At 41.7% G+C, this 27,398-nt stretch overlaps 1 protein-coding gene across 2 annotated transcripts in view; it reads right to left on the reverse strand.

Annotated features, from left to right (window-relative positions):
- The window catches only part of EFR3A (EFR3 homolog A), a 325,895-nt gene that overhangs the window by 131,308 nt on the left and 167,189 nt on the right, over window positions 1-27,398 (reverse strand). For both annotated transcript variants that reach the window (XM_033933620.1, XM_033933619.1), the window contains exon 8: window positions 21,226-21,363. In XM_033933620.1, the coding sequence (XP_033789511.1) occupies window positions 21,226-21,363 (138 nt within the window). The remainder of the gene's footprint in view (window positions 1-21,225; window positions 21,364-27,398) is intronic.

The following is a 27,398-nucleotide window of genomic DNA, read 5'->3' on the forward strand; positions in this document are numbered from 1 at the left end:
ATTAACAAAGATGATGGCTCAATACAAAGGTAGCTTTGAAGGCTATTCTGAAGAACAATTTCAGCAGATCTTATTAAGGCCGAGTCTGCTTGATGACGGTGGAGATAATGTGATGACTAGCTCCTAGATTGATCTAGAGGGTGCTTGGAAGAGACTAACTCGTGCAGAATATTTACGAAAAAGTATGATCCTTAGAGGACTTCGAATTCTAAAAGAACCAAAGACATTTACCATGGATAAATCATTCATGGAAAAATGGACAGCAATTCTAAATAGATGTAGTCGTGACCTCATGATTTTGCAGATAGAAACCATGTCCAATGTGGAAAATGAACTTCGAAAACAGATTATTAGCACTGAAAGCACGATCCAACAGGAACAACAGGATAGTGAAGATCTAGTGCAGAAATGAAAGAATCTGGATGATATGATATCTAAGTTTAAGGATTCCTTGAAGGTGAATAAAATTAAGAAATTTAAAAGAGATGAATGTGACTATCAATATGATAGAGTATATAATTGGATGAAGAAGCCGATGGGCACTAAGATTAAAGGAATTTCAAAACCTATTAATAAGAAGGTGGCATTTGATGGATCTTCAGCCACTACAGATGGAAGCAGTGAGGATGGTACAGATGGCTCTAGTATACAATCATGCAATGAAGAGGGTTCAACTTCATCTCAAAAAAGAACGATCAACCAAGAGGGAGGAAAATCGCTCCAGAAACCTCACGATCAACAGGGTCCAAATCTTCATTCAAGACCAAAACAAAAACACTGATAATTAATGTCTTCTATTCCTCTTTCTAGCATGCAAACTCAAGTTTTACAATTTGGATTGGACTTCATCCCGACAACCATATACAACCCTTTTAAAATGAGAATAGCGTTCTATCGCTTCTTTCGAAAGCTCCAACTAAAAGTTTACTTCAAAGATAATCCTCCTAGTATGGACCTTTCTATTATGAAAGTGAGTTCTAAATGGTGTCCGACAAGTGCCCCTAACCCTTTTTTTGATAACGTTTAGAGAGCTTGTGCTCAATGACTTGAGAAAGTTAGAAGAAAATTATTATCTACAAGAAAGGAAATATAACCTTACTAAGAATCAAGCGTTGGCACTTAAAGAACTTCAAAATAATCCCAATATTATTGTTATGAGAGCTGATAACGGTGGGGCTACTACGATTCAAGATAGATGTGTCTACCATGCAGAAACTCAACACCAACTGTCTGATGAGAAAGCATATCAGAAGTTGGATAAGGATCCAGTGGAGGATTTAAAATTAGAAGTTAAGACCTTGGTAGATGAAGGAGTGTTGAGAAAACTGATTACTCAGAAGGAAGCTCAATGTCTTCAAGAATCTTCCCCCTCTACTCCCAAAATATATATGTTACCTAAGGTTCAAAAGAGTCTACAATCCCCTTAGGGATGCCCCATTGTCTCAACTAAGCACTCAGTTCTTGAACCTTTGTCTCAAAAGAAACACGACCACATCACAGAAGCTTTCCTCGGCTCACACTGGCTTCCAATTCCGGCAAGAATACAATTTAAATTCTACTGCCTACTATTTAAAACTATAAACGGAAACAGCCCAACCTATCTGAACCGCCTCATCCAAACCACCTCAACCAGACATAGGAAAACTCGCACTCCATTCATACACCCTCCAATCAAAGAAGTTATATGGAAAAAAACTATATGATAGCCTCCTAGCCACTCAAGCAGCCAAACTAGACAACCAAATCTCCAATCTACTGATAACAATCTCAGACTACAAGATATTAAGAAAAGAAATAAAAACCATACTATTCAAGAAATCCCTAAAAAAAAATCATAATTTTACAAATTCCCCCTTTCTCATCACTAACTTCCAGACCCCCCGAAAATATCTGATCTCCGCACTATTATTTCCTGGAAATGACCAGACACCTTCTTTGTACTCCTCCTTCTATAACTCTTCTGTAACCCACCTTGAACCACAAGGTAATGGCGGAATAGAAATATCTAATGTAATGTAATGTAATTCACAGATTACTTCTTGAGATCAGAAATAAAATTGATACCATCACATTTGAAAGACTCTGCTCATCTATTGAGGATACTGGAAGAGATCAAAGATGTTAGTAATGTTACTTTTTTTGTAACTTTGGATATATCATCTTTAGGTTCAAACAATTTTTATTGATGCAAACAACATCAAATACAGTTGAAGACGCTAAATACAATAATGATGCATCAAATACAATAATATAATAAACACATATAAATACCCTCTACATCCCCTCCCCAGCCCCCACCCCTTCCCTTTACCACCCAATGGTATTCTCTACCCCACCTCATCAAAACACCAATCCTACTAAATAAAAGCCCAATTAGGATACCCATCTTAAAACCGCACTTCGACCTTTATAAGAACATAAGAACATAAGCAATGCCTCTGCTGGGTCAGACCTGAGGTCCATCATGCCCAGCAGTCCGCTCACGCGGCGGCCCAACAGGTCCAGGACCTGTGCAGTAATCCTCTATTTATACCCCTCTATCCCCTTTTCCAGCAGGAAATTGTCCAATCCTTTCTTAAACCCCTGTACTGTACTCTTCCCTATTACTCCCTCTGGAAGCGCATTCCAGGTGTCCACCACTCGTTGGGTAAAGAAGAACTTCCTAGCATTCGTTTTAAATCTGTCCCCTTTCAACTTTTCCAAGTGTCCTCTTGTTCTTTTATTTTTCGAAAGTTTGAAGAATCTGTCCTTCTCTACTCTCTCTATGCCCTTCATGATCTTATAAGTCTCTATCATATCCCCTCTAAGTCTCCTCTTCTCCAGGGAAAAGAGACCCAGTTTCTCCAATCTCTCAGCGTATGAGAGGTTTTCCATCCCTTTTATCAAGCGTGTCGCTCTCCTCTGAACCCTCTCGAGTAACGCCATATCCTTCCTAAGGTACGGAGACCAATATTGGACGCAGTATTCCAGATGCGGGCGCACCATCGCCCGATACAATGGCAGGATAACTTCTTTTGTCCTTGTTGTAATACCCTTCTTGATTATGCCTAGCATTCTATTTGCTTTCTTAGCGGCTGTTGCGCACTGTGCCGTCGGCTTCATTGTCATGTCCACCATTACCCCCAAGTCCCTTTCTTGGTTGCTCTCATTCAATAATATCCCTCCCATCGTATAGTTGTACCTCGGGTTTCTGTTTCCAACATGCAATACTTTACATTTCTCAACGTTGAACTTCATCTGCCATCTCGCCGCCCATTCCCCCAATTTGTTCAAGTCCCTTTGCAATTCTTCGCATTCCTCTTTAGTCCCAGCTCCACTAAATAGTTTTGTATCGTCCGCAAATTTTATTATCTCACACTTCGTGCCTGTTTCTAGATCATTTATGAATATATTAAATAGCAGCGGCCCGAGCACTGAGCCCTGCGGAACACCACTCGTGACCCCCATCCAGTCCGAGTAGTGGCCCTTCACCCCTACCCTCTGTTTCCTACCCGCCAACCAGTTTCTGATCCATCTATGTACGTCTCCGTCCACTCCATGGTTCTTCAGTTTCCGGAGTAGACGTTCGTGAGGCACCTTGTCAAAGGCTTTTTGGAAATCAAGGTATATGATGTCTATGGGGTCTCCTCTGTCCATCCGTTTGTTAATTCCTTCGAAGAAGTGCAATAAGTTCGTTAGGCACGATCTCCCCCTGCAGAAACCATGTTGGGTTGTTTTCAAAAGTTCGTTTCTTTCCAGATGTTCATCGATGTGTTCTTTAATCAGTGCTTCCGTCAGTTTCCCCGGAACCGAAGTCAAACTCACTGGTCTTTAGGATGTAATGCTTGCAAATATGGATCCCAGATCTGCATAAACAGCATTTTTCGCTTTCTAGTCCTTCCACCATCTCTAGCTTCCCTGATGGCCAACTGATGTAACTGGTTTCGCTAATGCCAAAACTTCGGCGGGTCAGGGATCGTCCAATATTGAAGAATACATTTTTTTGCCAATAGACTCATATTCCTACACAGCGCCTTATGACCCTTAGGTAAGTGTCCAAAAGCCTCTGGTAAATCCAAAATTAAATGGGTCGGAGAACATCGCAAGGATCTTCCAATTATTTCTGACATATAAGATATTATTCGCTTCCAAAAGTACTGAATAATGGGACAAAACCAAAATGCATGTCCCAAAGTATGACTTCCCATCCCACATTTGTGACATAGTGGAGTTGAAAGACCTCCACTATAAAACAACCGTACACGAGTAAAATAGACACGTAAAGTTACCCTATAATACTCTTCTCTTAACCATGCACATGATGTCACCCCAGGTGTCGCCCTTAAAGTACGGGCTACATTCCAATGTTCCAAATTAAGCTGTAATTCTCTCTCCCATTTATCCCGAATATACTGGTAGTCTTTTATTGGTTGTAATCTTTGTAAGCTAGAATGAATGTTAGACACAGAAAGAGACACCCCCTCATCCCTAGTAAACATCTCTTGTAGTTTAGCCCCCAAATGCCTACTCAATTGTGCTCTGTCAAGGGATCTCATATAGCGTTCCACTTGAAAACACGCAAACTGTGCTCCCCAGGTCACCCCCACCTTATCTAACAATTCTGCACGGGTCAGCAATTCCCCTTCAACCCCCAAAATATGTTCTAAACTTGAAACTCCTCTCACTCCCCATAACCTATACTCTCTAGAATCCCATCCCGGAAGAAAGGCCGGGTTACCTTGCAAAGGCAAGAGATCAGTAACCATCGGATTCCCTCCCAAGATTTGCACAAGCCAACGCCATGCCACCTGTAATGTGTTAAATAATACACTTGAACGAATAAAAGAGGGCAATGCCCTCCGGGTACTATGTAATAATGCAAACACATCATAAGGAGCATAAAACTCCCGTTACCCAATCTCCTAAATGTCGGAGACACGCATAATTATAGATCCTCATATCTGGTAATCCTAAACCCCCCCCACTATTCCAATTACCCAGCAATTGTGTCAACTTTATTTTAGGTTTCTTGGACACCCAACAAAAACGAGTAACTTTTTTATAAAAGATGCGTAAATCTTTCTTTAGTAAACACAACGGCAAAGTCTGCAACATATATAACCATTTGGGAAAAATAAACAACTTAACCAAACAGATGCAACCCATCAGAGAAAGGGGCAATGTCCGCCAGGTATCCAGCAAAAGCTCCATCTTTTGCTAAAGCTTATCCACATTAAGGCGATATAATTTGGAAGTCAACATAGTCATTACTATCCCCAAGTTCATAAACTGCCCTTGCGCCCAAGTCAACGGACCTCCACAGAGCCTGAACCTCCACAGAGGACGCTAATGTTTCTGATTTATCTAAATTTAAGTAGAAACCTGCATAGTCGCTTTATTCTTTAATCAAATCCAATAATGCCGTCAGGGAAGGCAAAGGATCTGAAAGGTGTACTAAAATATCATCTGCAAAAACTGATAACTTAAAAGTATTATTTCCGATGTCAATCCCTCGTATAGATGGCATTGCGTATATATAGGGGTCCAGAGTAAGTACAAATAATAACAGTGATAAGGGACAACCCTGTCTCATCCCCCTATAAATAGGGAACTTATCCGTTTCAAAATCCTTTAACACCAATTTAGCCTGTGGAAGAGCATATAATGCACGCACTGCCGATACAAAAAAAACACATCAAAACCATAAGCTGTTAATGTATCATAAAGAAAATCCCACCTTACTTTATCAAACGCCTTTTCAGCATCAAAGCTAACCAGCACAGAAGGTAAATTGTACTTTGCCCGCTGTTCCAAAGATAACAACAATTTTCTTACATTTTTAGCTATTGCTCTTCCCTTCACAAATCCAACCTGAGCATCATGAATAAGGGAGGGCAGAACAGCAGCCATCCTATTTGCCATAATCTTTGCTAACATTTTAACCTCTGTATTCAATAAAGAAATAGGACGATATGAACCTACTTTTTCAGGGTCTTTATTTGGCTTTAGCAACACCAGAATTTGAGCCATATTCATACCCTCCGATAAAGCCTCTGCACCGACCATAATGTTGAACATTTTAGCAAGTGGATGGATAATCTCCTCACTTAAGAGTTTATAAAATTCAATACACATGCCATCCTCACCTGGCGCCTTCATCAGAGGACTTTTCCCAATTGCCCAGCACACTTCCTCCGGTGTAATTGGCACATTCAAATGCTCCCTATCCTTCTCAGAGATACAGGGCAACTTTATCCCATCCAAATAGGGACCCGCCAACATTCCCCTTTCCAACGGGGGGGGGGGGGGGGGGGGAGGGGGGGCATACAGATTTTTTTAAATAGTGAAAAAAAATATCTCCAATCTCTGGGTCTGTTATAACCTGCTTCCCTTGCTCATTTATCAAGGCTCGAATCCTACTGGGGCCCTTTCTAGATGAAATTAATTGGCTAATAGTTTCCCCCCCCCCCCTTATTCCCATATCTATAAAGCTGATACTTATAATAAGCAAGGGATTTATATGCCCACTGATGCAGAAGGGAAATGAGAGTTACTTGGTATTCCATCAACTCCTGTCTATGCATAGAGTTGCCAGATTGGCCATATTTCCTCCTGGCCTTTACTATGTCCCTCTCCAAACGTAAAATTTCCCTATCCTGAACTTTTTTAACATGACTACTATAACTTATAGTATTCCCCCCTCAATACCGCTTTCGCCACTTCCCAGACTAAAATAGGATCCCCTTCTGCATGAGCATTATGCCGTTTGTAATCTTTCCACGTGCCCAAAAGCCGTTCTCTATAGTTTTGGTCCCTATACAAAGCAAGTGGAAACACCCATCGCCACATCCCCTGCGATCCCCTTCCTTCCTGCCACCTCACATGTACCCATGCATGATCAGAGATTGTATAAGGACCTATATCCGCCCTCACCAGTTTCCGAAACACCGATTCCGTTACCTAAATATAATCTATGCGGGATTGTGTACCATGTGCTCTAGACACATGGATATAATCCCTCTCAGAACCATGTAATACCCTCCAAGGATCTATTAATTCCAGATTTTCACTAAATTTTTGAAGTTCTCTTTCCCCTACCCGACGCTGAGGACCCCCGGTCCCATACAATCCAAACTAGAATCATGAACAGCATTAAAGTCTCCCCCCACAATTAGAGAGACCTGAGCAAAGGGTAACAATAATCTAGTCAATTTGGCATAAAATGCCGGGTCACTTTCATTAGGAGCATAAACACAACAAAATACAAAATTCTGCTGCGCTATCACCACTTGACAGAGCACAAATTGTCCCTCTCCATCCTTAGCTAAAATTTGTAGATTATCCAGAAGACCCTTACGAAAAAGAATCACTACTCCCCTATGTTTTCCTTGTGCAGAAGCTGCCACACATTCTCCCACCCACCATTGCTTTAATTTTGTATGTTCGAGATCAGTTAAATGAGTCTCTTGGAGAAAGGCCACATCCACTTTATGACGCTGTAATTGTAAAATTTTTGAACGTTTAATGGGAGAATCGTTCCCCCCCACATTCCAAGTTACAAAATTAACCAGGACCCTTTACCATTAACTATTCCACATATATACCTTTAAAACCCGTGTAACCTGGCCATCCCAGCCCCTGACCAGGCCCCACCAGAACATCAGCTGACTATCCAGTAACAAAGCTAGATAGAGAGTACCATCTCCCCTTTCCAACACCCCTATTCCTAACCCTTCCCCCACTACTCCTTTATTATCACCCTCTCCCCTGAACCCAACCCAAAACTGCATCTTAAGACCTTCCATACAGATCTCAAGATTTATAAGAAAGAAGTAACTCCACCACCCCAGCCACCCCAAAACATTCCTTTAACTCCCAAGATATACATCTAATATGTATTACATACTCCCTACCACATTATCCTTACCATCAGTATCCCTATCATTCCCTTCAACACACATTCTACATACAAATACCACACATTCCTCCAAATCTCACCTCTCATTAACAACCTAAGCAATCCTCCAACCATCTTCCAACCCACCCATGAAAACATAAACACACTCACACAACACACACCTTCCACTCGTCTCCCAAATAACAAAAGCATCCAATCCAACAGGAATGTCCAGTGATGACAGCAACTCTCTCACACCAATCTACCCGATGACACATTGCTTCCAGCTTTTCTCACTGTAGCTCCTCTTGTTTGACGCTGCCATCCAGAAGGACCGGCTATTTCCTTTCCTCGTTCACCAACATGTTCTCTCTCCTTTCCTCGTTCACCAACATGTTCTCTCTCTGGGAGATTTGGAGCACCTAATATTTGTAACTCCCTCCAAGCCTCCACTACTGTTCGAACCCGTCTAGTCGTGCTCCCCACTGTCAGTGCCAAGGCAAATGGAAAAAGCCATCTATATTTAATACCCTCTCTGCGAAGATAGGCGGTCACCTCTTGCATATCCTTCCTTTTTCACAGAGTAGCAGCCACTACATCTTGATAAATATCAACTCGTAAATTATTCCATTTGTAATCTCTCAGATTTCGCGCTGCATGGAAGATTTCCTCCTTTATCCGAAAGCTGCCCAGGCACAAAATAATGTCACGAGGCAATTTGGATTTAGAGCGCCCTAGAGCCCTTTGTGCTTGTTCTATTTCAATCTCCGATACTTGCCCCTCTCCTTCATGAGCACTAGTGAGGATGTTTTTACAAATGTCCAAAGCAGTTCAGCGGGCATCCAAATAGGCATGTTCTTCCGGAACCCCCCTGATCTTTAGATTACACCTCCGGGATCTGTTCTCTAAATCCTCCAACTTGTCCCACATTTCCGATTCCTCCACGTGTACTTTAGCCACTTTCTGTTGTACAGCAATAATGTCCTCAGTCATGGCATTAACATGCTCTTCTACCGCATCTTGTCGCTTCACCAATTCTCCAAATCATGTTTTAAATCTGTAACAGCTTTAGTAACATCAAGACGCATGGATTGCATTTCTTTACGAAAGTCTAAAAGCAGATCTCTCAAAGAATCCGGTGCCTCCTGAGAGCTCCCTTGAAGTTCTACATCTCCTTTTACAGCTTCCGATATCACCATATTAGTTTCTTTCGGGCTAACTTCCACCGTCTTCGAAGCTCCTAACTTTTTTCCCACAAATCCATAGCTATCCAGTTTTTTCCGCGTAGACATCCTTGATTCAATAAGCAAATCTCTTCTCAATTGCACTACTTATAATTACTTTCCCAACTTGAGTTAACCCTTTCAGGACCATAAGGATCGTAGGCCAATTTTTGTGGTTTTGACGACATTTTTATGGTAAAAAGGGCTTGCAGATGCCAAAAAATTGATTTTTTTTGTGAAATATCATTATTTTTATTTAAAAAAATCACACTTCTGGCTTATGGACAGTGTGGCAAGTGAATCTTCTCGTCAATCTAGCAACGACGCTAATGAATGAATGTCGGAACCAGTTTGTTTACATAAAGGTAGTATCATATGGAATCCGTACATATTAAATTTAGAACTGTAGACTATCCCAATCAAAATTTATAGGATTTTAAAGTTATGGGACAAATATGTCCCTTGGTCCTGAAAGGGTTAAATAGGATATAGTTGACGTTCTCAAAAAGTGAGAGAGTTTGAGCGCAGAATTGAATCAGTTTAGTGGATGGCCACCAGGAAGATTGCAGGGCTCAAGGGTCTCTCGTACGAAGAGAGGCTGAATGAATTACAGCTCTACACTCTCGAAGAACATAGGGAGAGGGGAGACATGATTGAGACATTTAAGTACATCACAGGACGCGTAGGGGTAGAAGATGATATTTTCTTTCTCAAAGGACCCTCTGCCACAAGAGGACTGCCGCTCAAACTCAAGGGCGGGAAATTTCATGGCGATTCAAGAAAGTATTTCTTCACGGAAAGAGTGGTGGATCATTGGAACAAGCTTCCAGTGCAGGTTATCGAGGCAAGCAGCGTGCCAGACTTTAAGAATAAATGGGATGCCTATGTTGGATCCCTACGAAGGTAGAGTTAAGGAATTGGGTTATTAGGGCATAGACTAAGGGGATGGGTCAGTAGAGTGGGCAGTCTTGATGGGCTATAGCCCTTTTCTGCCGTCATCTTTCTATGTTTCTATGAGCACACAGTCAGGCAGGGTGATTTTATAATATATGCAGCTGTCTATATAAACCACCAGCAGTCAGCAAAAAAAAAAAAACAACAACACAAAGTATGTTCTCAGATGGTAAGAGTTAACACATGTAGTCAGACAGGGAGCTCTTACATTTAAGCAAATATAGCTATCTTTAAAACCCACCAGCATTTAGCAGCAGGTAAAATAATGAGAGAGCCAGAGCACAGAGGCAGGCAAGGCGCTCCCACAATCAATGCAGGTATCCACAAAAACCACCAGCAGACAGCAACAGTCAAAGTAAGATCTCAGAGAGCGAGAGAACTAGAGCAGGCAGGCAGAAATAAGTAAAGTATGCAGCCGACTGCCACCCCAATTCACTCAATCTCCACACAGCCCAACTGCCACTGTCAGTGCTCCAAATGTATTCAGCTCCATTCAAAGTATGTTCTCATTAAGCAAGAGATCCGAAGCAGGCAGGCAGGTAGAGCGCTCCCACAATCAATTCAGTTGACTACAAAAGCCATCAGCAGTCAGCAGCAGTCAAAGCAAGTTCCTAGAAGGCGAGAGAACTGGAGCAGGCAGGCAGGAATAAGCAAATATGTAGCCGAATTTCCCCAATATCAGCCGACTGCACATAATCTCCACACAGCCCAATTGTCACTGTCAGCGCTCCTAATGTAGTATGCAGCTGAATTTCCAAAATATCAGATGACTGGCTAAGTCCCAAATGTCCAGAACAAGACCATTTGGATGTGGGAGGGTCCAGCATTGTGATGGACTGGCCACCCAGACATGGCATCACAGAAGTGGGGCACCTTACAGGGTACTACTGTGAACTTCACAAAAAGGGTGCCACATAAACATCTCACCAGAACCCCCTTATAAGTTATGGTGAGCCCCCCAAAAACATACTATACCCACCTGTCTACTACCCCAATAGCCTTTATGGCTGCAGGTGGCACCTAAATGGCAGTACAGTAGGGTTTTGGGGTTTTTTTTGTGGGTTCACATTTTCTACCATGAATGTAGTGGTTAGAGTGTCTTATGGGCATGGGTCCTCCTCTCTACGGTTCACTAGCCCACCTCTCAGGCTACTTAAGACACCTATGTAGCTCTACTAGGCTTTCCTATAGCAGGTGCTGATGTTCTGGAGATGTTTTTATTCTGATATTTGTGACAGTGTGAGGGGATCAGTGATCACTGGGGGAGTGTGTGGGGGGTCTTTACGTTGTCTCTGCAATGGGTATCTGGTCACTCTGGATACCTTTTTGGCACTTATACCTGCTTTTACATCGTCTAACTCACTCACAAAGTATAAGTTTCGTCCAGGAAGTCTTATGAAACATTCAATTACCCTGTAGGATGACTACGTCTAGGTTGGCCCACATCCTGCCCAAATACCACCCTAACCACTCCTTCAGATATGCCCCTTTTAGATCTGGGCGCGCAGCGACATTCAGTGGCCTAAAAGTCCCTGGATATGTCCAGAAAGTCAGTTTGATTATTAGCACTTGGATGACCTGTCTTTTAGGTCATCCAAGTGCATACTTGGGCGGATTTTTAGATATATTTAAGTTTTAATTATGAGTCCCATATTGTATTGGATATACTGCTTGTACATGAGTATTAAGCGGTTTACAAACTAATGTATTAGGCACAAAGAATTACCCTCTCTGTCCCAAATGGCCTCACAATCTAAGCTAAAGTGCCTAGGAAAAAATAATACAGTATGTAAAGATAAGTTATAAAGAGGAAAGAGAGAAGTGAAAGTTTACTTTATCACAGCCTCTCACTTTTAGCTACACAGTCTCTATTTGCTCATTTTTATTATAGCACACTGTGAATGTCTGCTGATTTTTATTTTGCAATACCGTACTATATTTGCTGTGCATTATCTATTTTCTGTAATCACTGAGATCAATTTGTTTTGTACTAGCATAATATGAATATGATTTAAAAAAGTAGGAGTTTTGGGTTTGACTCTTGGCTCAGTCCAGGATTGTAGCACCCAAAACTATAACAGCTTCTGGAGGAGAGCTCTGTCAAATACTTCTCCTTTCTTGTTACTATGGAAAATGTCTATGGGACACGTCTACTAAGGAGTGGTAAGATTTTACACTTATGGGTTACATGCAAAACTGAATATATGGTAAATGCAAAGCCTTTGCAGTAAATACAAGATGCGCCCAGCATCTGCCCTATGGTTACTGCACAGGGCAAAGAGTTACCCCATAGTTACCATGTTATGTGCAGTACCAGGGAACACTGGAGCATCCACTTTATCAGGCCTCATATAATGTGGTGACGGCCCACTATATGTAGATAAATTTTGAGGCAGTACACTCTCTTCCCTTCACATCTCTGCTCCCCCTACATGGTTCAATGCCCCTTATCATAATCCATACCCCTCCCTAAATCTCAACCCCACCCCTCTTCTACAACTCAGAATTCCCCCAACTATAGCAATCCTGCCTCCAGACACACAGACCCTCCAACAGAAAACATCACCCCCTGAGTCCTACTAACCATCCTCCACCCCTCGGGACCAACTTTGGGGTCCCAGGCACTAAATAGTGGTCAGCAGTGTCATCCAACATGGTGCTTCTATCCTAGTGGTAGTCTCATATTACTGCGTGTTCTCCTTCTGTATGTCCACTGATCAAAAGTGCACATTTTTTATATGCAGAGGGAGCAATAATCAAAATGCATCACTTAATGGTGCATTTTACAAGGTGGTAGCAGTGAGAGGTTGGCACCGCTGAATGGTTCCCCAACCAAGTATGTATTATTGATCCACAGAAGAGGGGGTTTACAGGTTGCCTAGGCTGGAGTGCTATAGACCTGGTAAGTCCCAGGGTTTAAAGGGTTGTAAGAAGTTGAAAGGGGAGGCAGAAAAATTTATGTTTGGAAATGGGAATAGAGGGTGGTAGTTGGATTGTCTTTTTTTTTTTTTTTAATGCCTGTTAGTGCATGAATCAATCCCTGCTCTTTGAGAACAAAGGGAACATTTTATTCCCAATGCAGCAAATCGACTGCAGATTACTACAGTGACATGTTCTGTTAGCACACACCTTTGTACGCCATGACAATAATTTGCATGTTACTAGATGACTGCATCAAGAATCAAGTATCTTTTAGGCCTTGCATTAAAATGCTTTACAATCGAGCTTAGAACACTGTTCTGATGCACAGCTAATTACATCAAACCCCGAGCATTTCTATATCATTATAGCCATTGTACTATCTTCTGTACCCTGGAGAATGGACAAATCTGACCCATGGCAATTTTCACCAGCTCTTTTTTAAAATGTTTTGACGTGTTGTAACAGACAACACAGAGTTTACAGTCAGATCATAGAAAGAACAAAACAATATACCAAATCAAAAGCCATCTGGAACATTTAAGTAAAAACAAATATTTGAGTTCAAGACAGCATCACATTAACCATATAACATAGTGCTATTAAGATTACAATGAATATCACTATGCAAAAGCATTGTAAGAAAGAACATTTAATCAGATCTTATTTTATATGAATAGTTTGTCCTCTCAGTATTTGTTCTTTACTAACAGGCACAGCTGTTGGAGTTAATTTGATACATATTTCTTCAAAAATAAAATGAGAACTTGGCATTCAGTGTTCCATTAATCATACAGAAGATGAACAGACAGAAGTTTTGTGAAAGGCAAGGACATATTAGATCATATTTGACCTACATCACTATGTTTACAATAGTTCCCAATTGCACTGGATAAACTTGAGTTTTTCTAAAAATTACTTGAGTTTGATAGATGTGCACATAGAGTAATTTTGTACCTGCAGTCTGTCATGTCATAGGCCGTTTTTTGGGATAAAGATTTTAAGCAACTATTCTTATTATCTATGTCATACCTGGAGTTCAGAAGGAATTTGAAGATGTCTATTTGTAATAAAGGTTAATCTTTTGTAAACCGCATAGATCCTTAAGGTTATGCGGTCTATAAGTTGATTTTATGTTATGTTATGCTACTCCCTAAAGACTGCATCCTAACACAGATACGATTGGTCATGCATCGGCTAAAGTGGAGAGTGGCCGCACGATACTTAAAGTCCTAGATTTCAAACGTATGGATTTTAATGCAATGGGAAAGTACCTGAAGAAAGAGCTGTTAGGATGGGAGGACATAAGAGAAGTGGAAAGACAGTGGTCTAAGCTGAAAGGAGCAATACAAAAAATGGCTACGGACCTTTATGTGAAGAAAATCAATAAAAACAAGAGAAAAAGGAAGCCGATATGGTTCTCCAACCTAGTGGCTGAGAAAATAAAGGCGAAAGAGTTGGCGTTTATGAAATATAAAAAAACCCAAAAAGAGGAGAGCATAAAGGACAACAGGGTGAAAATGAAAGAAGCCAAGAGAGAGATACGTTTGGCGAAGGCACAGGCGGAAGAACAAATGGCTAAAAAATGTAAAAAAGGGAGATAAAATTTTTTTTCAGATATATTAGTGAAAGGAGGAAGATAAAAAATGGAATTGCTAGGCTAAAAGATGCTGGGAACCAATATGTGGAGAGTGATGAGGAGAAAGCAAATGTGCTAAACAAATACTTCTGTTCTGTGTTCACAGAAGAAAATCCTGGAGAAGGACCGAGATTGTCTGGCAAAGTTACACGAGAAAATGGAGTAGATTCTGCGCCGTTCACGGAGGAGGGTGTTTATGAGCAACTTGAAAAACTGAAGGTGGACAAAGCGATGGGACCAGACGGGATCCATCTAAGGATACTAAGGGAGCTCAGAGAGGTTCTGGCGAGTCCTATTAAAGACTTGTTCAACAAATCTCTGGAGACGGGAGTGATTCCTGGGGAATGGAGGAGAGCGGATGTGGTCCCTATTCATAAAAGTGGTCACAGGGATGAAGCAGGAAACTACAGGCCGGTGAGCCTCACTTCAATTGTTGGAAAAATAATGGAAGTGTTGCTGAAAGAAAGGATAGTGTACTTCCTTGAATCTAATGGGTTACAGGATCCGAGGCAATATGGCTTTACAAAAGGTAAATCGTGCCAAACGAACCTGATTTAATTTTTTGATTGGGTGACCAGAGAGCTGGATTGAGAACATATGCTAGATGTAATTTACTTGGATTTCAGCAAAGCCTTTGATACAGTTCCTCATAGGAGGCTGTTGAACAAACTTGAAGGGCTGAAGTTAGGACCCAAAGTGGTGAACTGGGTCAGAAACTGGCTGTCGGACAGACCCCAGAGGGTGGTGGTTAATGGAAGTCGCTCGAAGGAAGGAAAGGTGACTAATGGAGTCCCTCAGGGTTCGGTGCTGGGGCCAATCCTGTTCAATATGTTTGTGAGTGACATTGCTGAAGGGTTAGAAGGAAAAGTGTGCCTTTTTGCAGATGATACCAAGATTTGTAACAGAGTAGACACCGAAGAGGGAGTGGAAAATATGAAAAAGGATCTGCAAAAGTTAGAGGAATGGTCTAATGCCTGGCAATTAAAATTCAATGCAAAGAAATGTAGAGTAATGCATTTGAGGATTAATAATAGGAAGGAACCGTATATGCTGGAAGGAGAGAAGCTGATATGCACGAACGGGGAGAGGGACCTTGGGGTTATAGTGTCCGAAGATCTAAACCGTTTGGTGGAGGATGGGCTGGGGAGGGCTTCAATGGCTGGGAGGGTGTAGATGGGTTGGAGTAAGTCTTAACAGTGATTTCGGCAGTTGGAACCCAAGCACAGTACCGGGTAAAGCTTTGGATTCTTGCCCAGAAATAGCTAAGAAGAAGAAAAAAAAAAAAAAATTTAAATTGAATCAGGTTGGGCAGACTGGATGGACCATTCGGGTCTTTATCTGCCTTCATCTACTATGTTATTATGTTACTATGTGTACCCAGGCTTTATAACTTTGGAACTCGTACTGGATGACATGTTTAAAGTAGTTAGCATAGTTGGGTATAAAAAATTCTTGTAGGAAAAGTCTAGTAAGCATTATTAAAGTAGACCTGAAGAAAGTCATTGTTTAACCCTGGAGGTACGGTATATACTTGAATATAAGTCGATTCAAATATAAGTCGAGACCCCCCCCCCCCCCCCAAAGGAGGAAAACTGGTTGACTCGAATATAAGTCGGGCAGCTTAATATTCAAGTGCCCTGCCCAGCTCTGCACACAGCCCCCTTCCCACCCTTCCCTGTCAGGCATTGCACCCAGCCCCCTTCCTTCCAGGCACTGCTCCCAGCTCTCTTCCCTCCCTCCCAACCCCTGTCAGGCTCTGCACATAGCCCTCTCCCTGCCCTGTCCTCATACCTCCTGTGCCGATCCCTGGTGGTCTAGAAGTGTAGTGGGCAGGAACAAGCTTTCCATGCTCCTGCCCTGCTGTTAACCCGGTCGGTGGTGGCTGCTGCGAGATCGGGTTTCTTCAGCCACTGAGTGGCACCAAGCAGATTCAGAAAAAGCAGAACTACTAAATGAATATTTCTGCTCAGTCTTCACCTGCGAAGCACTGGGACACGGACCACAGTTGATGATAAAACAAGACGTGGATGACCCGTTTCAGAATTTTGAGTTCACACCTGGGGATATTTACAACGAACTGGCAAGGCTGAAGGTTAACAAGGCCATGGGACCGGACAATTTACACCCAAGAGTGCTCAGAGAATTAAGAGACATTCTGGCAGAACCGTTGGCAGTGCTCTTCAATCTCTCACTAAGTACGGGGAAAGTTCCGTTAGACTGGAAAACAGCCAACGTCGTTCCTCTACATAAAAAGGGTTGCAAGGCTGAGGCTGCAAACTATAGACCGGTAAGCCTCACCTCAATAGTGTGTAAACTCATGGAAACACTAATTAAGTATAAATTAGATACGATCCTGAATGAGGGAAATCTCCGGGATCCCAGCCAACATGGATTCACCAAGGGTAGGTCATGCCAGTCCAATCTAATCAACTTCTTTGACTGGGTAACAAGAAAACTGGACTCAGGAGAGTCCTTGGACGTCGTGTACCTGGACTTCAGCAAAGCGTTCGACAGCGTCCCACACCGCAGGCTGCTGAACAAGATGAAATCGATGAGATTAGGAGAAACTCTAACTGCATGGGTTAAAGATTGGCTTAATGGCAGACTTCAGAGGGTGGTAGTTAATGGTACCCTCTCTAAAATGACTAACGGAGTGCCACAGGGTTCGGTCCTGGGCCCACTCCTCTTCAACATATTCATTGGGGATCTGACTCAAGGGCTTCAAGGCAAAGTAACCTTATTCGCTGATGACGTCAAACTATGCAATATAGTAAACAGCTATAATCTACAGGATGCTATGGAGCAAGACCTGCGTACTTTAGAAAGTTGGTCCTTGATATGGCAGCTGGGCTTTAACGCCAAGAAATGTAAGGTCATGCATCTCGGTAACGGAAATCCTTGCAGAACTTACACCTTGAATGGAGAAACTTTAACCAGGACTACGGCAGAACGAGACTTAGGAGTAATCATCAGTGCTGACATGAAAGCAGCCACACAAGTGGAGAAGGCTTCATCTAAAGCACGGCAGATGATAGGTTGTATCAAGAGAAGCTTCGTCAACAGGAAACCTGAAGTCATGATGCCATTGTACAGAGCCATGGTGAGACCTCATCTGGAGTACTGTGTGCAATTCTGGAGGCCACATTACCGTAAGGATGTGCTCAGAATTGAGTCGGTTCAGCGGATGGCCACCAGGATGGTCTCGGGGCTAAAGGGTCTCCCGTACGAGGAAAGACTGAGCAAATTGCAGCTCTACACTCTTGAAGAGCGTAGGGAGAGGGGAGACATGATTGAGACATTTAAGTACATCACGGGACGGGTCGAGGTGGAAGACGATATCTTTCTTCTCAGGGGACCCTCGACCACAAGAGGACATCCGCTCAAACTCAGGGGAGGGAAGTTTCGTGGAGACGCCAGGAAGTACTTCTTCACGGAGAGAGTGATCGAGCATTGGAATAAGCTTCCAGTGCAGGTGGTCGAGGCACGCAGCATCCCAGACTTCAAGAACAAATGGGATACCCATGTGGGATCCCTACGAGGTCATGCCAAGGGATAGGGTCACTAGGACTTGAACGAGCGGGTCAGTAGAGTGACAGTATAATTACAATTATACTTAAGGGGTCAGAAGACTTAAGAGGGTGGGTAAATAGTGTGGGCAGACTTGATGGGCTATATGGCCCTTATCTGCCGTCATCTTTCTATGTTTCTATGTTTCTAAGCAGGAGTGTGCTTTGGCACTGCTGCTCAGCACTGAGTGGCTTTCTGACTGGTTTCTGCGCATTCTCATGAGAATTCACATGAGCCAGTCAGGAAGCCACTCAGTGCCAAGCAGCAGCGCCAAAGCACACTCCTGCTTGGTGCCACTCAGTGGCTGAAGAAACCCGATCTTGCGGCAGCCACCACCAACTGGGTTAGCAGCGGGGCAGGAGCACGGAAAGCTCACTCCTTCCCGCTACACTTCTGGACCACCAGGGATCAGCAGAGGAGAAATGAGGACAGGGCAGGGAGGGGGGATAGGGTGCAGAGCCTGGCGGTGGTGGCCTACAATAATTCTGGGAGGGGCGCTTCTCCGAATATAAACTGAGTTCCCCATTTTTGGGCCAATTTTTTGGCACAAAAATCCCGGTTTATATTTGAATATATGGTAAGTAGCATAGGAACTATACTTTTTGGAATCCTGCCATGTACCTATGACCTAGATTGACCACAGCTGGAACAAAATACTGGAGTTGGAACAGAACACTGGACTTAAGAGACCTTTGGTCTGACCTAACATGGAAATAATTCCATTCTTAGTTTCTCATAGTTCAAGGTACTATTCGGTTTAGCCCCTAAATATATAACTGACTTTTTCTCTTTCTCAACCAACAGACGTAAGAGAATCTCTCACTTGAATTTTGTTTCCCCACCGGTTAAAGGATGTAAATTTAAAAGACACCATCATCTTTTTTTTTTTTTTAATCTTTATATTTATTGAAATTTTTACATACTCCACAACAACATTCTTCTTGTACAAGTAAAACAGAAAGAAAAACAAATTAAAGATACTCGCATTTACTGCTACTAGGAACATAATCAATCTTCCTTAGACCACTAACTCAAATGGGGGAGAGGAATTGAATAAATTAAAGAGATACAATATTTAGGAATATATCAATAAATGAAAGGCTTAACAGCTATTAACCCCCTCTTTTCTTTCTGATCTTAAACATTCCCAGTAGCCAAACCTTTCAAGTCTAAAAAAGCATGTAACTGATCTGGTGTATAGTAGACATATTTAACTCCTTGATATTTAATCAAACATTTGCATGGATATGCTAATAAGAATGTCGCTCCAAGGGTTAAAGTCTCTACTCTCATAGCTAGAAATAATTTTCTTTGCTCCTGCGTTGTTCTCGTGACGTTGGGAAACATCCATACTTTCTTTCCTAGGAACACTAGTTGAGGATTTCAAAAATACAATCGCATAATTGCATTCATGTCTTGTTCAAAGACAAAAGACATGAACAGTGTGGCCCTCTCTGTGGATTTGGAGATAGTAGATTCTAATAAGTCAGTAACATTAAGAGCGTCTGTTGACACCAATTCCTCTATGCCTGGTGTAGTTCCTGCAATTTTCTTTTTAGGCAAATAGTAAATTCTATTAAGTGGAGGAAAATGTTCTGGGGAAAACTTTAATATATCAGTTCAATACCTTTTCCACATTTCAGTAGGTGTAACCCCCAAGGCCTTCGGAAAGTTCAACAGACGTACCTTTAATCTTCGATTATAATTTTCCATTTGTTCAATTTTTTTGCTCAAAACTGTTCATTCCTTTATCAAATTATTGGTTACAACTTGAATATTTACCACATTGTCCTTAACTTCTTTTATTTCTGTTGAAAAATCTTCTTTAACTTTCTCCAAGTATTTACCGAGCGTCTACAGTACTTACAAGTGTAGTTAATTCTTGTGAAGATCTGGCTACCTGGGTGTTTAACCGCTCGAGAGAATCCCAAATCTTCGAGGGTGACCGCCTCCGACTTTGTTGATTCAGAACCAGCTCCAATGCTGGCTCGCACTGCTCCCTGCTGCCCTTCAATCCTCGCGGATCCAAGCCCCTGAAACGGGGTCTCCCCAGCGCTGGCTTCCGCAAAGGGAGACTCTGATAGGACCGCGAGTTCCTGAGCAGGGTGCGGGGGTGGAACAGGCTCCGGAGGGGAGAGAGACACCTCCTGCTCGAAGTCTCCAGTCGTTCTTCCGGCTGGAGATAGCCCGAGCCTTCCTCTCGGAGTTTCGGGGCCAAAAGAGGCAGCGGCAAAGTCCAGAATGGATCTTTGGATGGGAGTAGAAGTCCAGGCTGCAGTGGGCTCAGAACGGACACTACCCTTCCGTTTTGAATGAGGCATTATTGATATAGAAGAACAGAAAAATCTCCTGGACCGCTGGTAAAACCGCCGACTTCACGTTGCCACCATCTTAACTCCTCCCCCATCATCAACATCTTTTCTTACATCAGGCAACATTATGGGGTAAAGATCTGGAACAATTGCTTATGCCTACTACTTATGGGGAATTTAAGAAACACCTAAAAACATACCTGTTCCTGAAGTAATTAGGCAACTGACCTGCACAATCTTATTCCAAAATAACTGATCTCTAGAACTGTTAATCACTAGCTTTTAACTTTGTTAATTCTATTCAATTTGTAGCATCTTTTAATCATTGTAAACCACACAGAACTTCATGGTCCTGTGGTATATATAAAATGTTATTATTATTATTATTAGGTAGGTATTACAGTTGTCGAAACAAACTGAGTTTTGTTCTTTTAGACAGAGATAAACAAAATAATGTAAACTCCTAAATAGGAGAGATTTTATTATTACTTTGGCATTGAAGGTACCACTTTAGAACTTTATTAGTACAATGGATCCTTATAGAGGAATAATGTGCAATATTTGAGTTACAGGCACAATACTGATGACATTGTCCATGAAACTAAAAAACACTAACACGCATGAATTTAAAAAAAGAAATCCCATCAATGATATGAGAAATAAAACAAAAATTGATGGCTAAAACACATCCCTAGTAGAAATACAGATATAAAATAAGCCACTGCTCAAACTTACGCAAATACTGGTCTGACAACATTATTCATGTTTCCATAAGCTGCTCGGCCAAGCAATTCTCTGAAGCAATTTTCAGCCAGCGCAGATGGGTTCTCCTCTTTATCTCCTGTTGAAGGGGAAGATGGAGGGCCTATTTGACTGGAAAGGAAAAGAACTCGGTTTTAATCCTATTTGCTAAATATCATGACTAATAAGGCACTCCCCCTGCCCTACTTTATTTACTAGAAGATCTCTATTTCAGATACTGTATAATATGCTGTACATTATAAGCTAAAATCAAAGAAATGCACTTCTGTATGCTTTTAAGTGTGATGTGTCAACATAAAGCATATAGCATATGAACCCACAAAAAAGCCTTACTAAACAGATCTTCAGACTGTCATGTCACTATCTTCCTGAATGATCCTTTATTTCTTATAGAAAATTTTAATGTTTAATCAATTCTCTGTTGTGTGATTTTTTTTTCCACTTAAAAGATGAATGACTTCCAGGAGTCGCATGCAAAAAAATTCACACAATTTAAGTAGTCTCTAGAACTTATACAGAGGCATAATGCATCCAAGCATTCTTCTGGCTTTGGATGTTGCCCTTTCTACTTTTTTGGCTACATTATGGTCTTCAGAAATTATCAAGCAGAAGTCTCGCTCTTCTTTTAAGCACAGAAGTACGAGAAGTGTTCAATAATTTATCTACCTGCTTATGAAAGAAAGAAGCAAGCGTATTGAAACAAGTCTGTGCATGTTGTGACAAGTCTCAAGGTTAGTTACTCATGCACGGTTGCAGTTCAGTGCGAGTATAACATTCCAAGATTTAGAATCGGTCTGAAGTCCGAGTCTTGGGCACGATGAAGTATACAGATCTGCCCGAGTCTGTGTCTTGGACAGACTCCATGGCCTGAATTCCTATTAGGGACTTTATTTTATTTATTTAAAAAAAAATTGTAGACTGCCTATACCTATTCCAGATAAACATACATAAATATCAAAATACACAAACATATAAACAAAGCAATATAAATCATAATCCATCTCATATTTGTTAATGTTACTGTTGCCCAGACCTTGTCCGCATTCTCTAGCCTTCCAGCCAGGGAATCCACAAAAAAATCCTGAAGTGGATGACAAAATTCAAGCTTGTAACTCTCTTGAATGATGTCCAACACCCATTGGTCTAAGCAAATCTGATTGCAAGTCTTCTTAGGGTAGCCTTAGATGCTGAATCACCTGACCATTGTCCAATAAAAAGCATTCTAAGGATGGAAATAAGAGTAAGCAGAGACTTTGCTCATTACTCTAAACACATCATATAGAGAGCATCGGCTACATAGTCCATTCCTGAAAGTAACATTTGGGGAAAAGCGCCCTCCCCCAGAGTCAGAGCCTGACAACATCTTGTGGCAAGTGCACCCCCCAAATGAGGCCGCACCTGCTGCCTTAAGACCTAAGACTAAAGCCTCAAACTGCCTCTTGAGCATGAGATCCACCCTCCTATCCTGTGCATCCTTCAAGATTACTTTAGGAAGTGAAGTATAATCAAAAACTTTTAACAATTCCCTCATTGAAAGTTATAGGAACACGACGACAGGATATGTACTCAGTAATGGCTCCGCAACTATGGAATACCTTACCTCAATATATAAGAGAAGAAAATGATCTGAGTCACTTTAAAAGTAACTTAAAGAGTTTTCGTTTTAGAGATTTCTTTAATCTTTAAATGTGCTCAAAATTTTATTTTAGCTTTTTCTCACTTTTCACTTTCTCCTCCCAATTTTGTTTTCCATTTATGTTCTCTTCTATACTCTAAAAAATTGAATTGTAGTTCTACCCTTCTTTCCTTATGTATCTATTAGTCTGTAAGTCTGTCAGTTTAACCTATTATATTTAATAATTAAATAGTATATGCTTATACTTTTTAAAATTTGTAATTCGCTTAGTAAATTAAATAAGCGATTCATCAAACCAAAATTAAAACTTGAAAACTTAGTAATTTGTGCTACCAACGAATCCACTTTAGGCTGTGTAAATAGCTGCTGAAAATTTGGAGACATCGGATAGAATTTGGACATGGTCCTGGCACTCCTTAAAGGGCCCTCCGGCGTGTCCCAGTACTCCGCCAGCATTATGGTGATCTCAGGATGTAAAGGAAAATATGTGGACTGGATCTTAACAGAGAAGTTTGAGATGGGGACTTCTGTGGGGTTCAAAATTTAATTCCCGTAGGGAAACCATGAGAACTTCCATTATATCCAACAGTTTAAAACCTCTACACAGTGTTGTATCATCTCCTTGGTCTAGGGCTGCTTCAGACTCCTGGCTATGTGCACCAGCCTGCAACCCGGACTCCTTCTAGTCTGTGGAGTCATTTTGGGAGAGCAGGGGTATTGAGCCTCTCTGTCATCCTAATCTTTCTCAAATCACACCTATGGATCCTGCAGATCAACCCTCTGCTGTGGAACTGAGCTTTGTGTTGTGCAGGGCAGGGCTGTGGAGTCGGTAGATAAATCCTCAGTTTCTGGTACCCATGACTCCGACTCTAGTACCAAAATTGTCTCCGACTCCTAGACTCCGACTCTACAGCCCTGGTGCAGGGGTATCCCCCTGAGCCAACACCTGGGAAATGTCAGATGCTGAAGCTCCTTTAAAATTCTTCTTTTTTTTTTTTTTAATCTTTATTGATTTTCCAAACAGTGCAAAACACAAGTATATATACATACATATAATAATACAAGAACATATAATTTCAAGCACATTGATCTTACTGACATACATGAGCAATCATTTTAACCCTCCCACCCACCCAATAATTAAACAAGAAAACACAAATATATAGAATCTTTCAACAACCTTTCCTAATTTAAAATAATAGTGCAATTTTCCCCCTCCACCCTCCCACCCTAGATGTGTACGTTCAAAGGGCAAAATTCAGTCACTCCTTATAGAATTTTGTCAATGGCTCCCAAACATCCATAAATTTCCTATAATGTCCCTGTTGTATGGCCATCATACATTCCATTTTAAAAGTGGGGCATAGAGATTCCCACCAGAAAGTATAATTTAACCGATCTCAGTTTTTCCAGTTCTTCAAAATAAGTTGTATAGCAACCCCTGTCATTATAAAGAGAAGTTTGTTATTATGAGAAGATATTTGGCTTTCAGCCCTCATTAATGTGCCAAATAGCATGGTATCGTAAGTCAATGCCACTGGATTTTCCAATACTTTATTCACTTGACCCCAAATGGATCTCCAAAACTTAAGTATCAAGGGACAATAGTACAGTAGATGATCCAACGTCCCTACCTCTAGATGACAGTGCCAGCATCTATTAGACTTAGAACTATCCAATTTCTGTAAACGAACAGGGGTCCAAAAAGATCTATGTAACAAGAAAAACCATGTTTGTCTCATAGATGCAGACCCCGTACATCTCATCCTCCAAGTCCAAATTCGTGGCCATTGAGACGCAGAAATCTGCTGCTTTATCTCAATGCTCCAAATGTCTCGAAGACCAGTCTTTGGTTTTTTATTCAAAAATTCAGATATTAATTTATACCACTGAGCGGCCTGATGCCCTAGGAAATCTGTCTGGAAGCATAGGATCGGCAAACTATTCTGATTTTTAAGATTTTGCCAATCAGGGAACCCCTTCTGAATGGCTTGCTTCAACTGCAACCACCTATAATTTTGAGACTTAGCATTACCAAATATTTGTTGCAGCCGTGAAAAGTCAAGCAGCTTTTCCTTTGATAATAATAATAACAGTTTATATACCGCAGGACTGTGAAGTTCTATGCGGTTTACAATGATTAGAAAGATGCTACAAATTGAGTGAAACTTACATAGTTGGAGATTAGTGGCTATCAGTTTAAGAGATCAGTTGTTATGGGAGAGATTGAGATGGGGTACGTATGCCCGCCTGCATCCAATGTTTCTAGAGGATCTTAAACCCGCCAATTTGAATCTTGGAGTTCAGCCAAAGGGACTGACAGGTGGCCTTATGAATCGAAATAGGTATTAAATTATTAATAAATTTTAATGTCTGCCAAGTATCTAATAAAATTCTATTGTCCTTATACAACCTAGGTAACTTGATACTTAAAATGTGACACAATCTCAGTGGAGACAGGAGTTGCCATTCCAACCATAACCAGTCTGGAAGATTTTCCATAAACTCGGGAGGATCCAATACATACCCTGATGCATTATATAGGTTTAATGGTACAGTGTTCTCCCCAGAAATTTTTTCTAGCCAGGTGGCACGAAAAAATAGCCGGGTGGGGAGGGACGGGGAAATATGTTGGTGCAAATTTGATGCTATGCAAATTAACCCTCCCTGCTTACAGTGAAGGAGTAGGAGTGGGGAAGAGGGTTGGCCCACGACCTGGAACGCTATGAAAGTTACCCCTCCCTGCTCACGGTGAAGGAGTAGGGTAGGTGTGTCCAACCTTTTGGCTTCCCTGGGCCACATTGGACAAAAACATTTTCTGGGGCTGCACAAACACCAACACTAACACTAGTTGATGAGCAAAAAAAAAGGCTGAGCAGGTCCCAAATTTGCAATCACTAATATAAAAGATGTACGTATCTAATAATAAGCCTTCATTAAAGGGACACTGTGGAGAAGTACCCAAAAAAGCAGTAATTCTTACCCTGACTGAGTGATCCTCCACGTACACTGCTGACAGTGGAAGCAGCCACAGGCTTCCGCATCCCCACTTTGATGAGCAGGGATGCGCGTTCCTGGTTCTCCCATTCACTTCTATTACAGCTATGGTGAGCCTCTTCAGAGGTGAGCCTCATCAAAGCGGGGATGCTGAATCAGCTGTCAGCAGCGCACATGGAGGATCGTTTAATCAGGGTAAATATTACTGCTTTTTTGGGCCTCCTCCCTGGCCTCCCCCCCATTTGGTTTTCATGTATGCATGAAAGCAGGGGCAGCTTGAGGATATTGCCTTTGGCTGAAAAGCTTGGAGATTTTGAATTGCCAGACTGGAGGAAGATGTCTTCAGTTGGCAGGGCTTGGGAATCTCCATTAGCTCAAGTATTTATAAATTGCACTCAGGCAGGGAGAAACTTTGGTGCCCCTCCACTAATTTTGGGCTCCAGTCCCTCTTCCAAATCAGCTGTATATGACTACGCCACTGAATACAAAAATAATTGTGATGCACATATCTCATAGCTAACATATTCCAGTTAATAAATTCATAATAAAACAATTTTTTCTACCTTATTGTCTGGATGTTTTGTTTTTCCATCATCTTGGTACCAGTTTCTCTTTCTGCTTTTTGTTGATCTTCTACCAATTCTCTTTCCAATGTTTGCTGTCCAGTTTTTCTCCTCTCAATACTGTTCCATTCTTTCCTTATGCCTGTCTCCAGTGTATTGATTTTTCCCTTTCAGCCTTCTTAACTTTTTCTCTTTTTTGCCTCTGTCCACTCAAATCTTGACTTCTTTCTTACCCTTCTTCTTTATAAATTTTCAGCTACCTCTCAATTCTCCATCTTCTCTCAGTCCCTAGCTCTCCCATTTCCCATCTCACTCCTTTCCCAGCCTATTTCCTTCTATCTACTCCCCATTACCACATTTCTACCACTGTACTCACTCCTCTCTCACTCATCTTGTCATCTCCCTTTTGACCTCATCCACATGGCTCACCACTTTCAGAATCCCCCTCCCTCTCTCCACTGGTCAGGTTGTAACTCCCTGTCCCTTTCTTTCCATCTCCTGCCTAGCATCTTCTTATCCCAGCTCTCTTCCCTCCTGCCCTCCCATGGGTCCATCTCTCTTCCTCTATCTCCATGGTCCAACATTTTGCTCCCTCTCTTTTCTGTTTTCTTCTTCCCTCCCCCTTTGATGCTGAACAATGAAATGGAGGGGGGAAAAGAGAGATGCTGCATTTCTGCCTTCCATCCACATACCTAACATTTCTCCCTCCTTCCCATCCCAAGATCCAACTTCTCTCCCTTTCTCTTCCCAACTGACCCTATCCCATCTCTCCCCCTGCCTGCCTGCCTCCCATCCCCAGGTCCACCATTTCTTTCTTTCTCTTCCCAACAGTTCTCCCTTCAAATATCTCTTTCCCTCTTCCTCCACACCAATGCTATAAATTCTGTGCAGGATATCAGGATTATGCAGGTACGATGAACTAGACCATTTCTAGAATGCTTTTGAAGAGT

This window comes from Geotrypetes seraphini, chromosome 2 (genome assembly GCF_902459505.1).
Source record: "Geotrypetes seraphini chromosome 2, aGeoSer1.1, whole genome shotgun sequence".
NCBI classification, from domain to species: domain Eukaryota; kingdom Metazoa; phylum Chordata; class Amphibia; order Gymnophiona; family Dermophiidae; genus Geotrypetes; species Geotrypetes seraphini.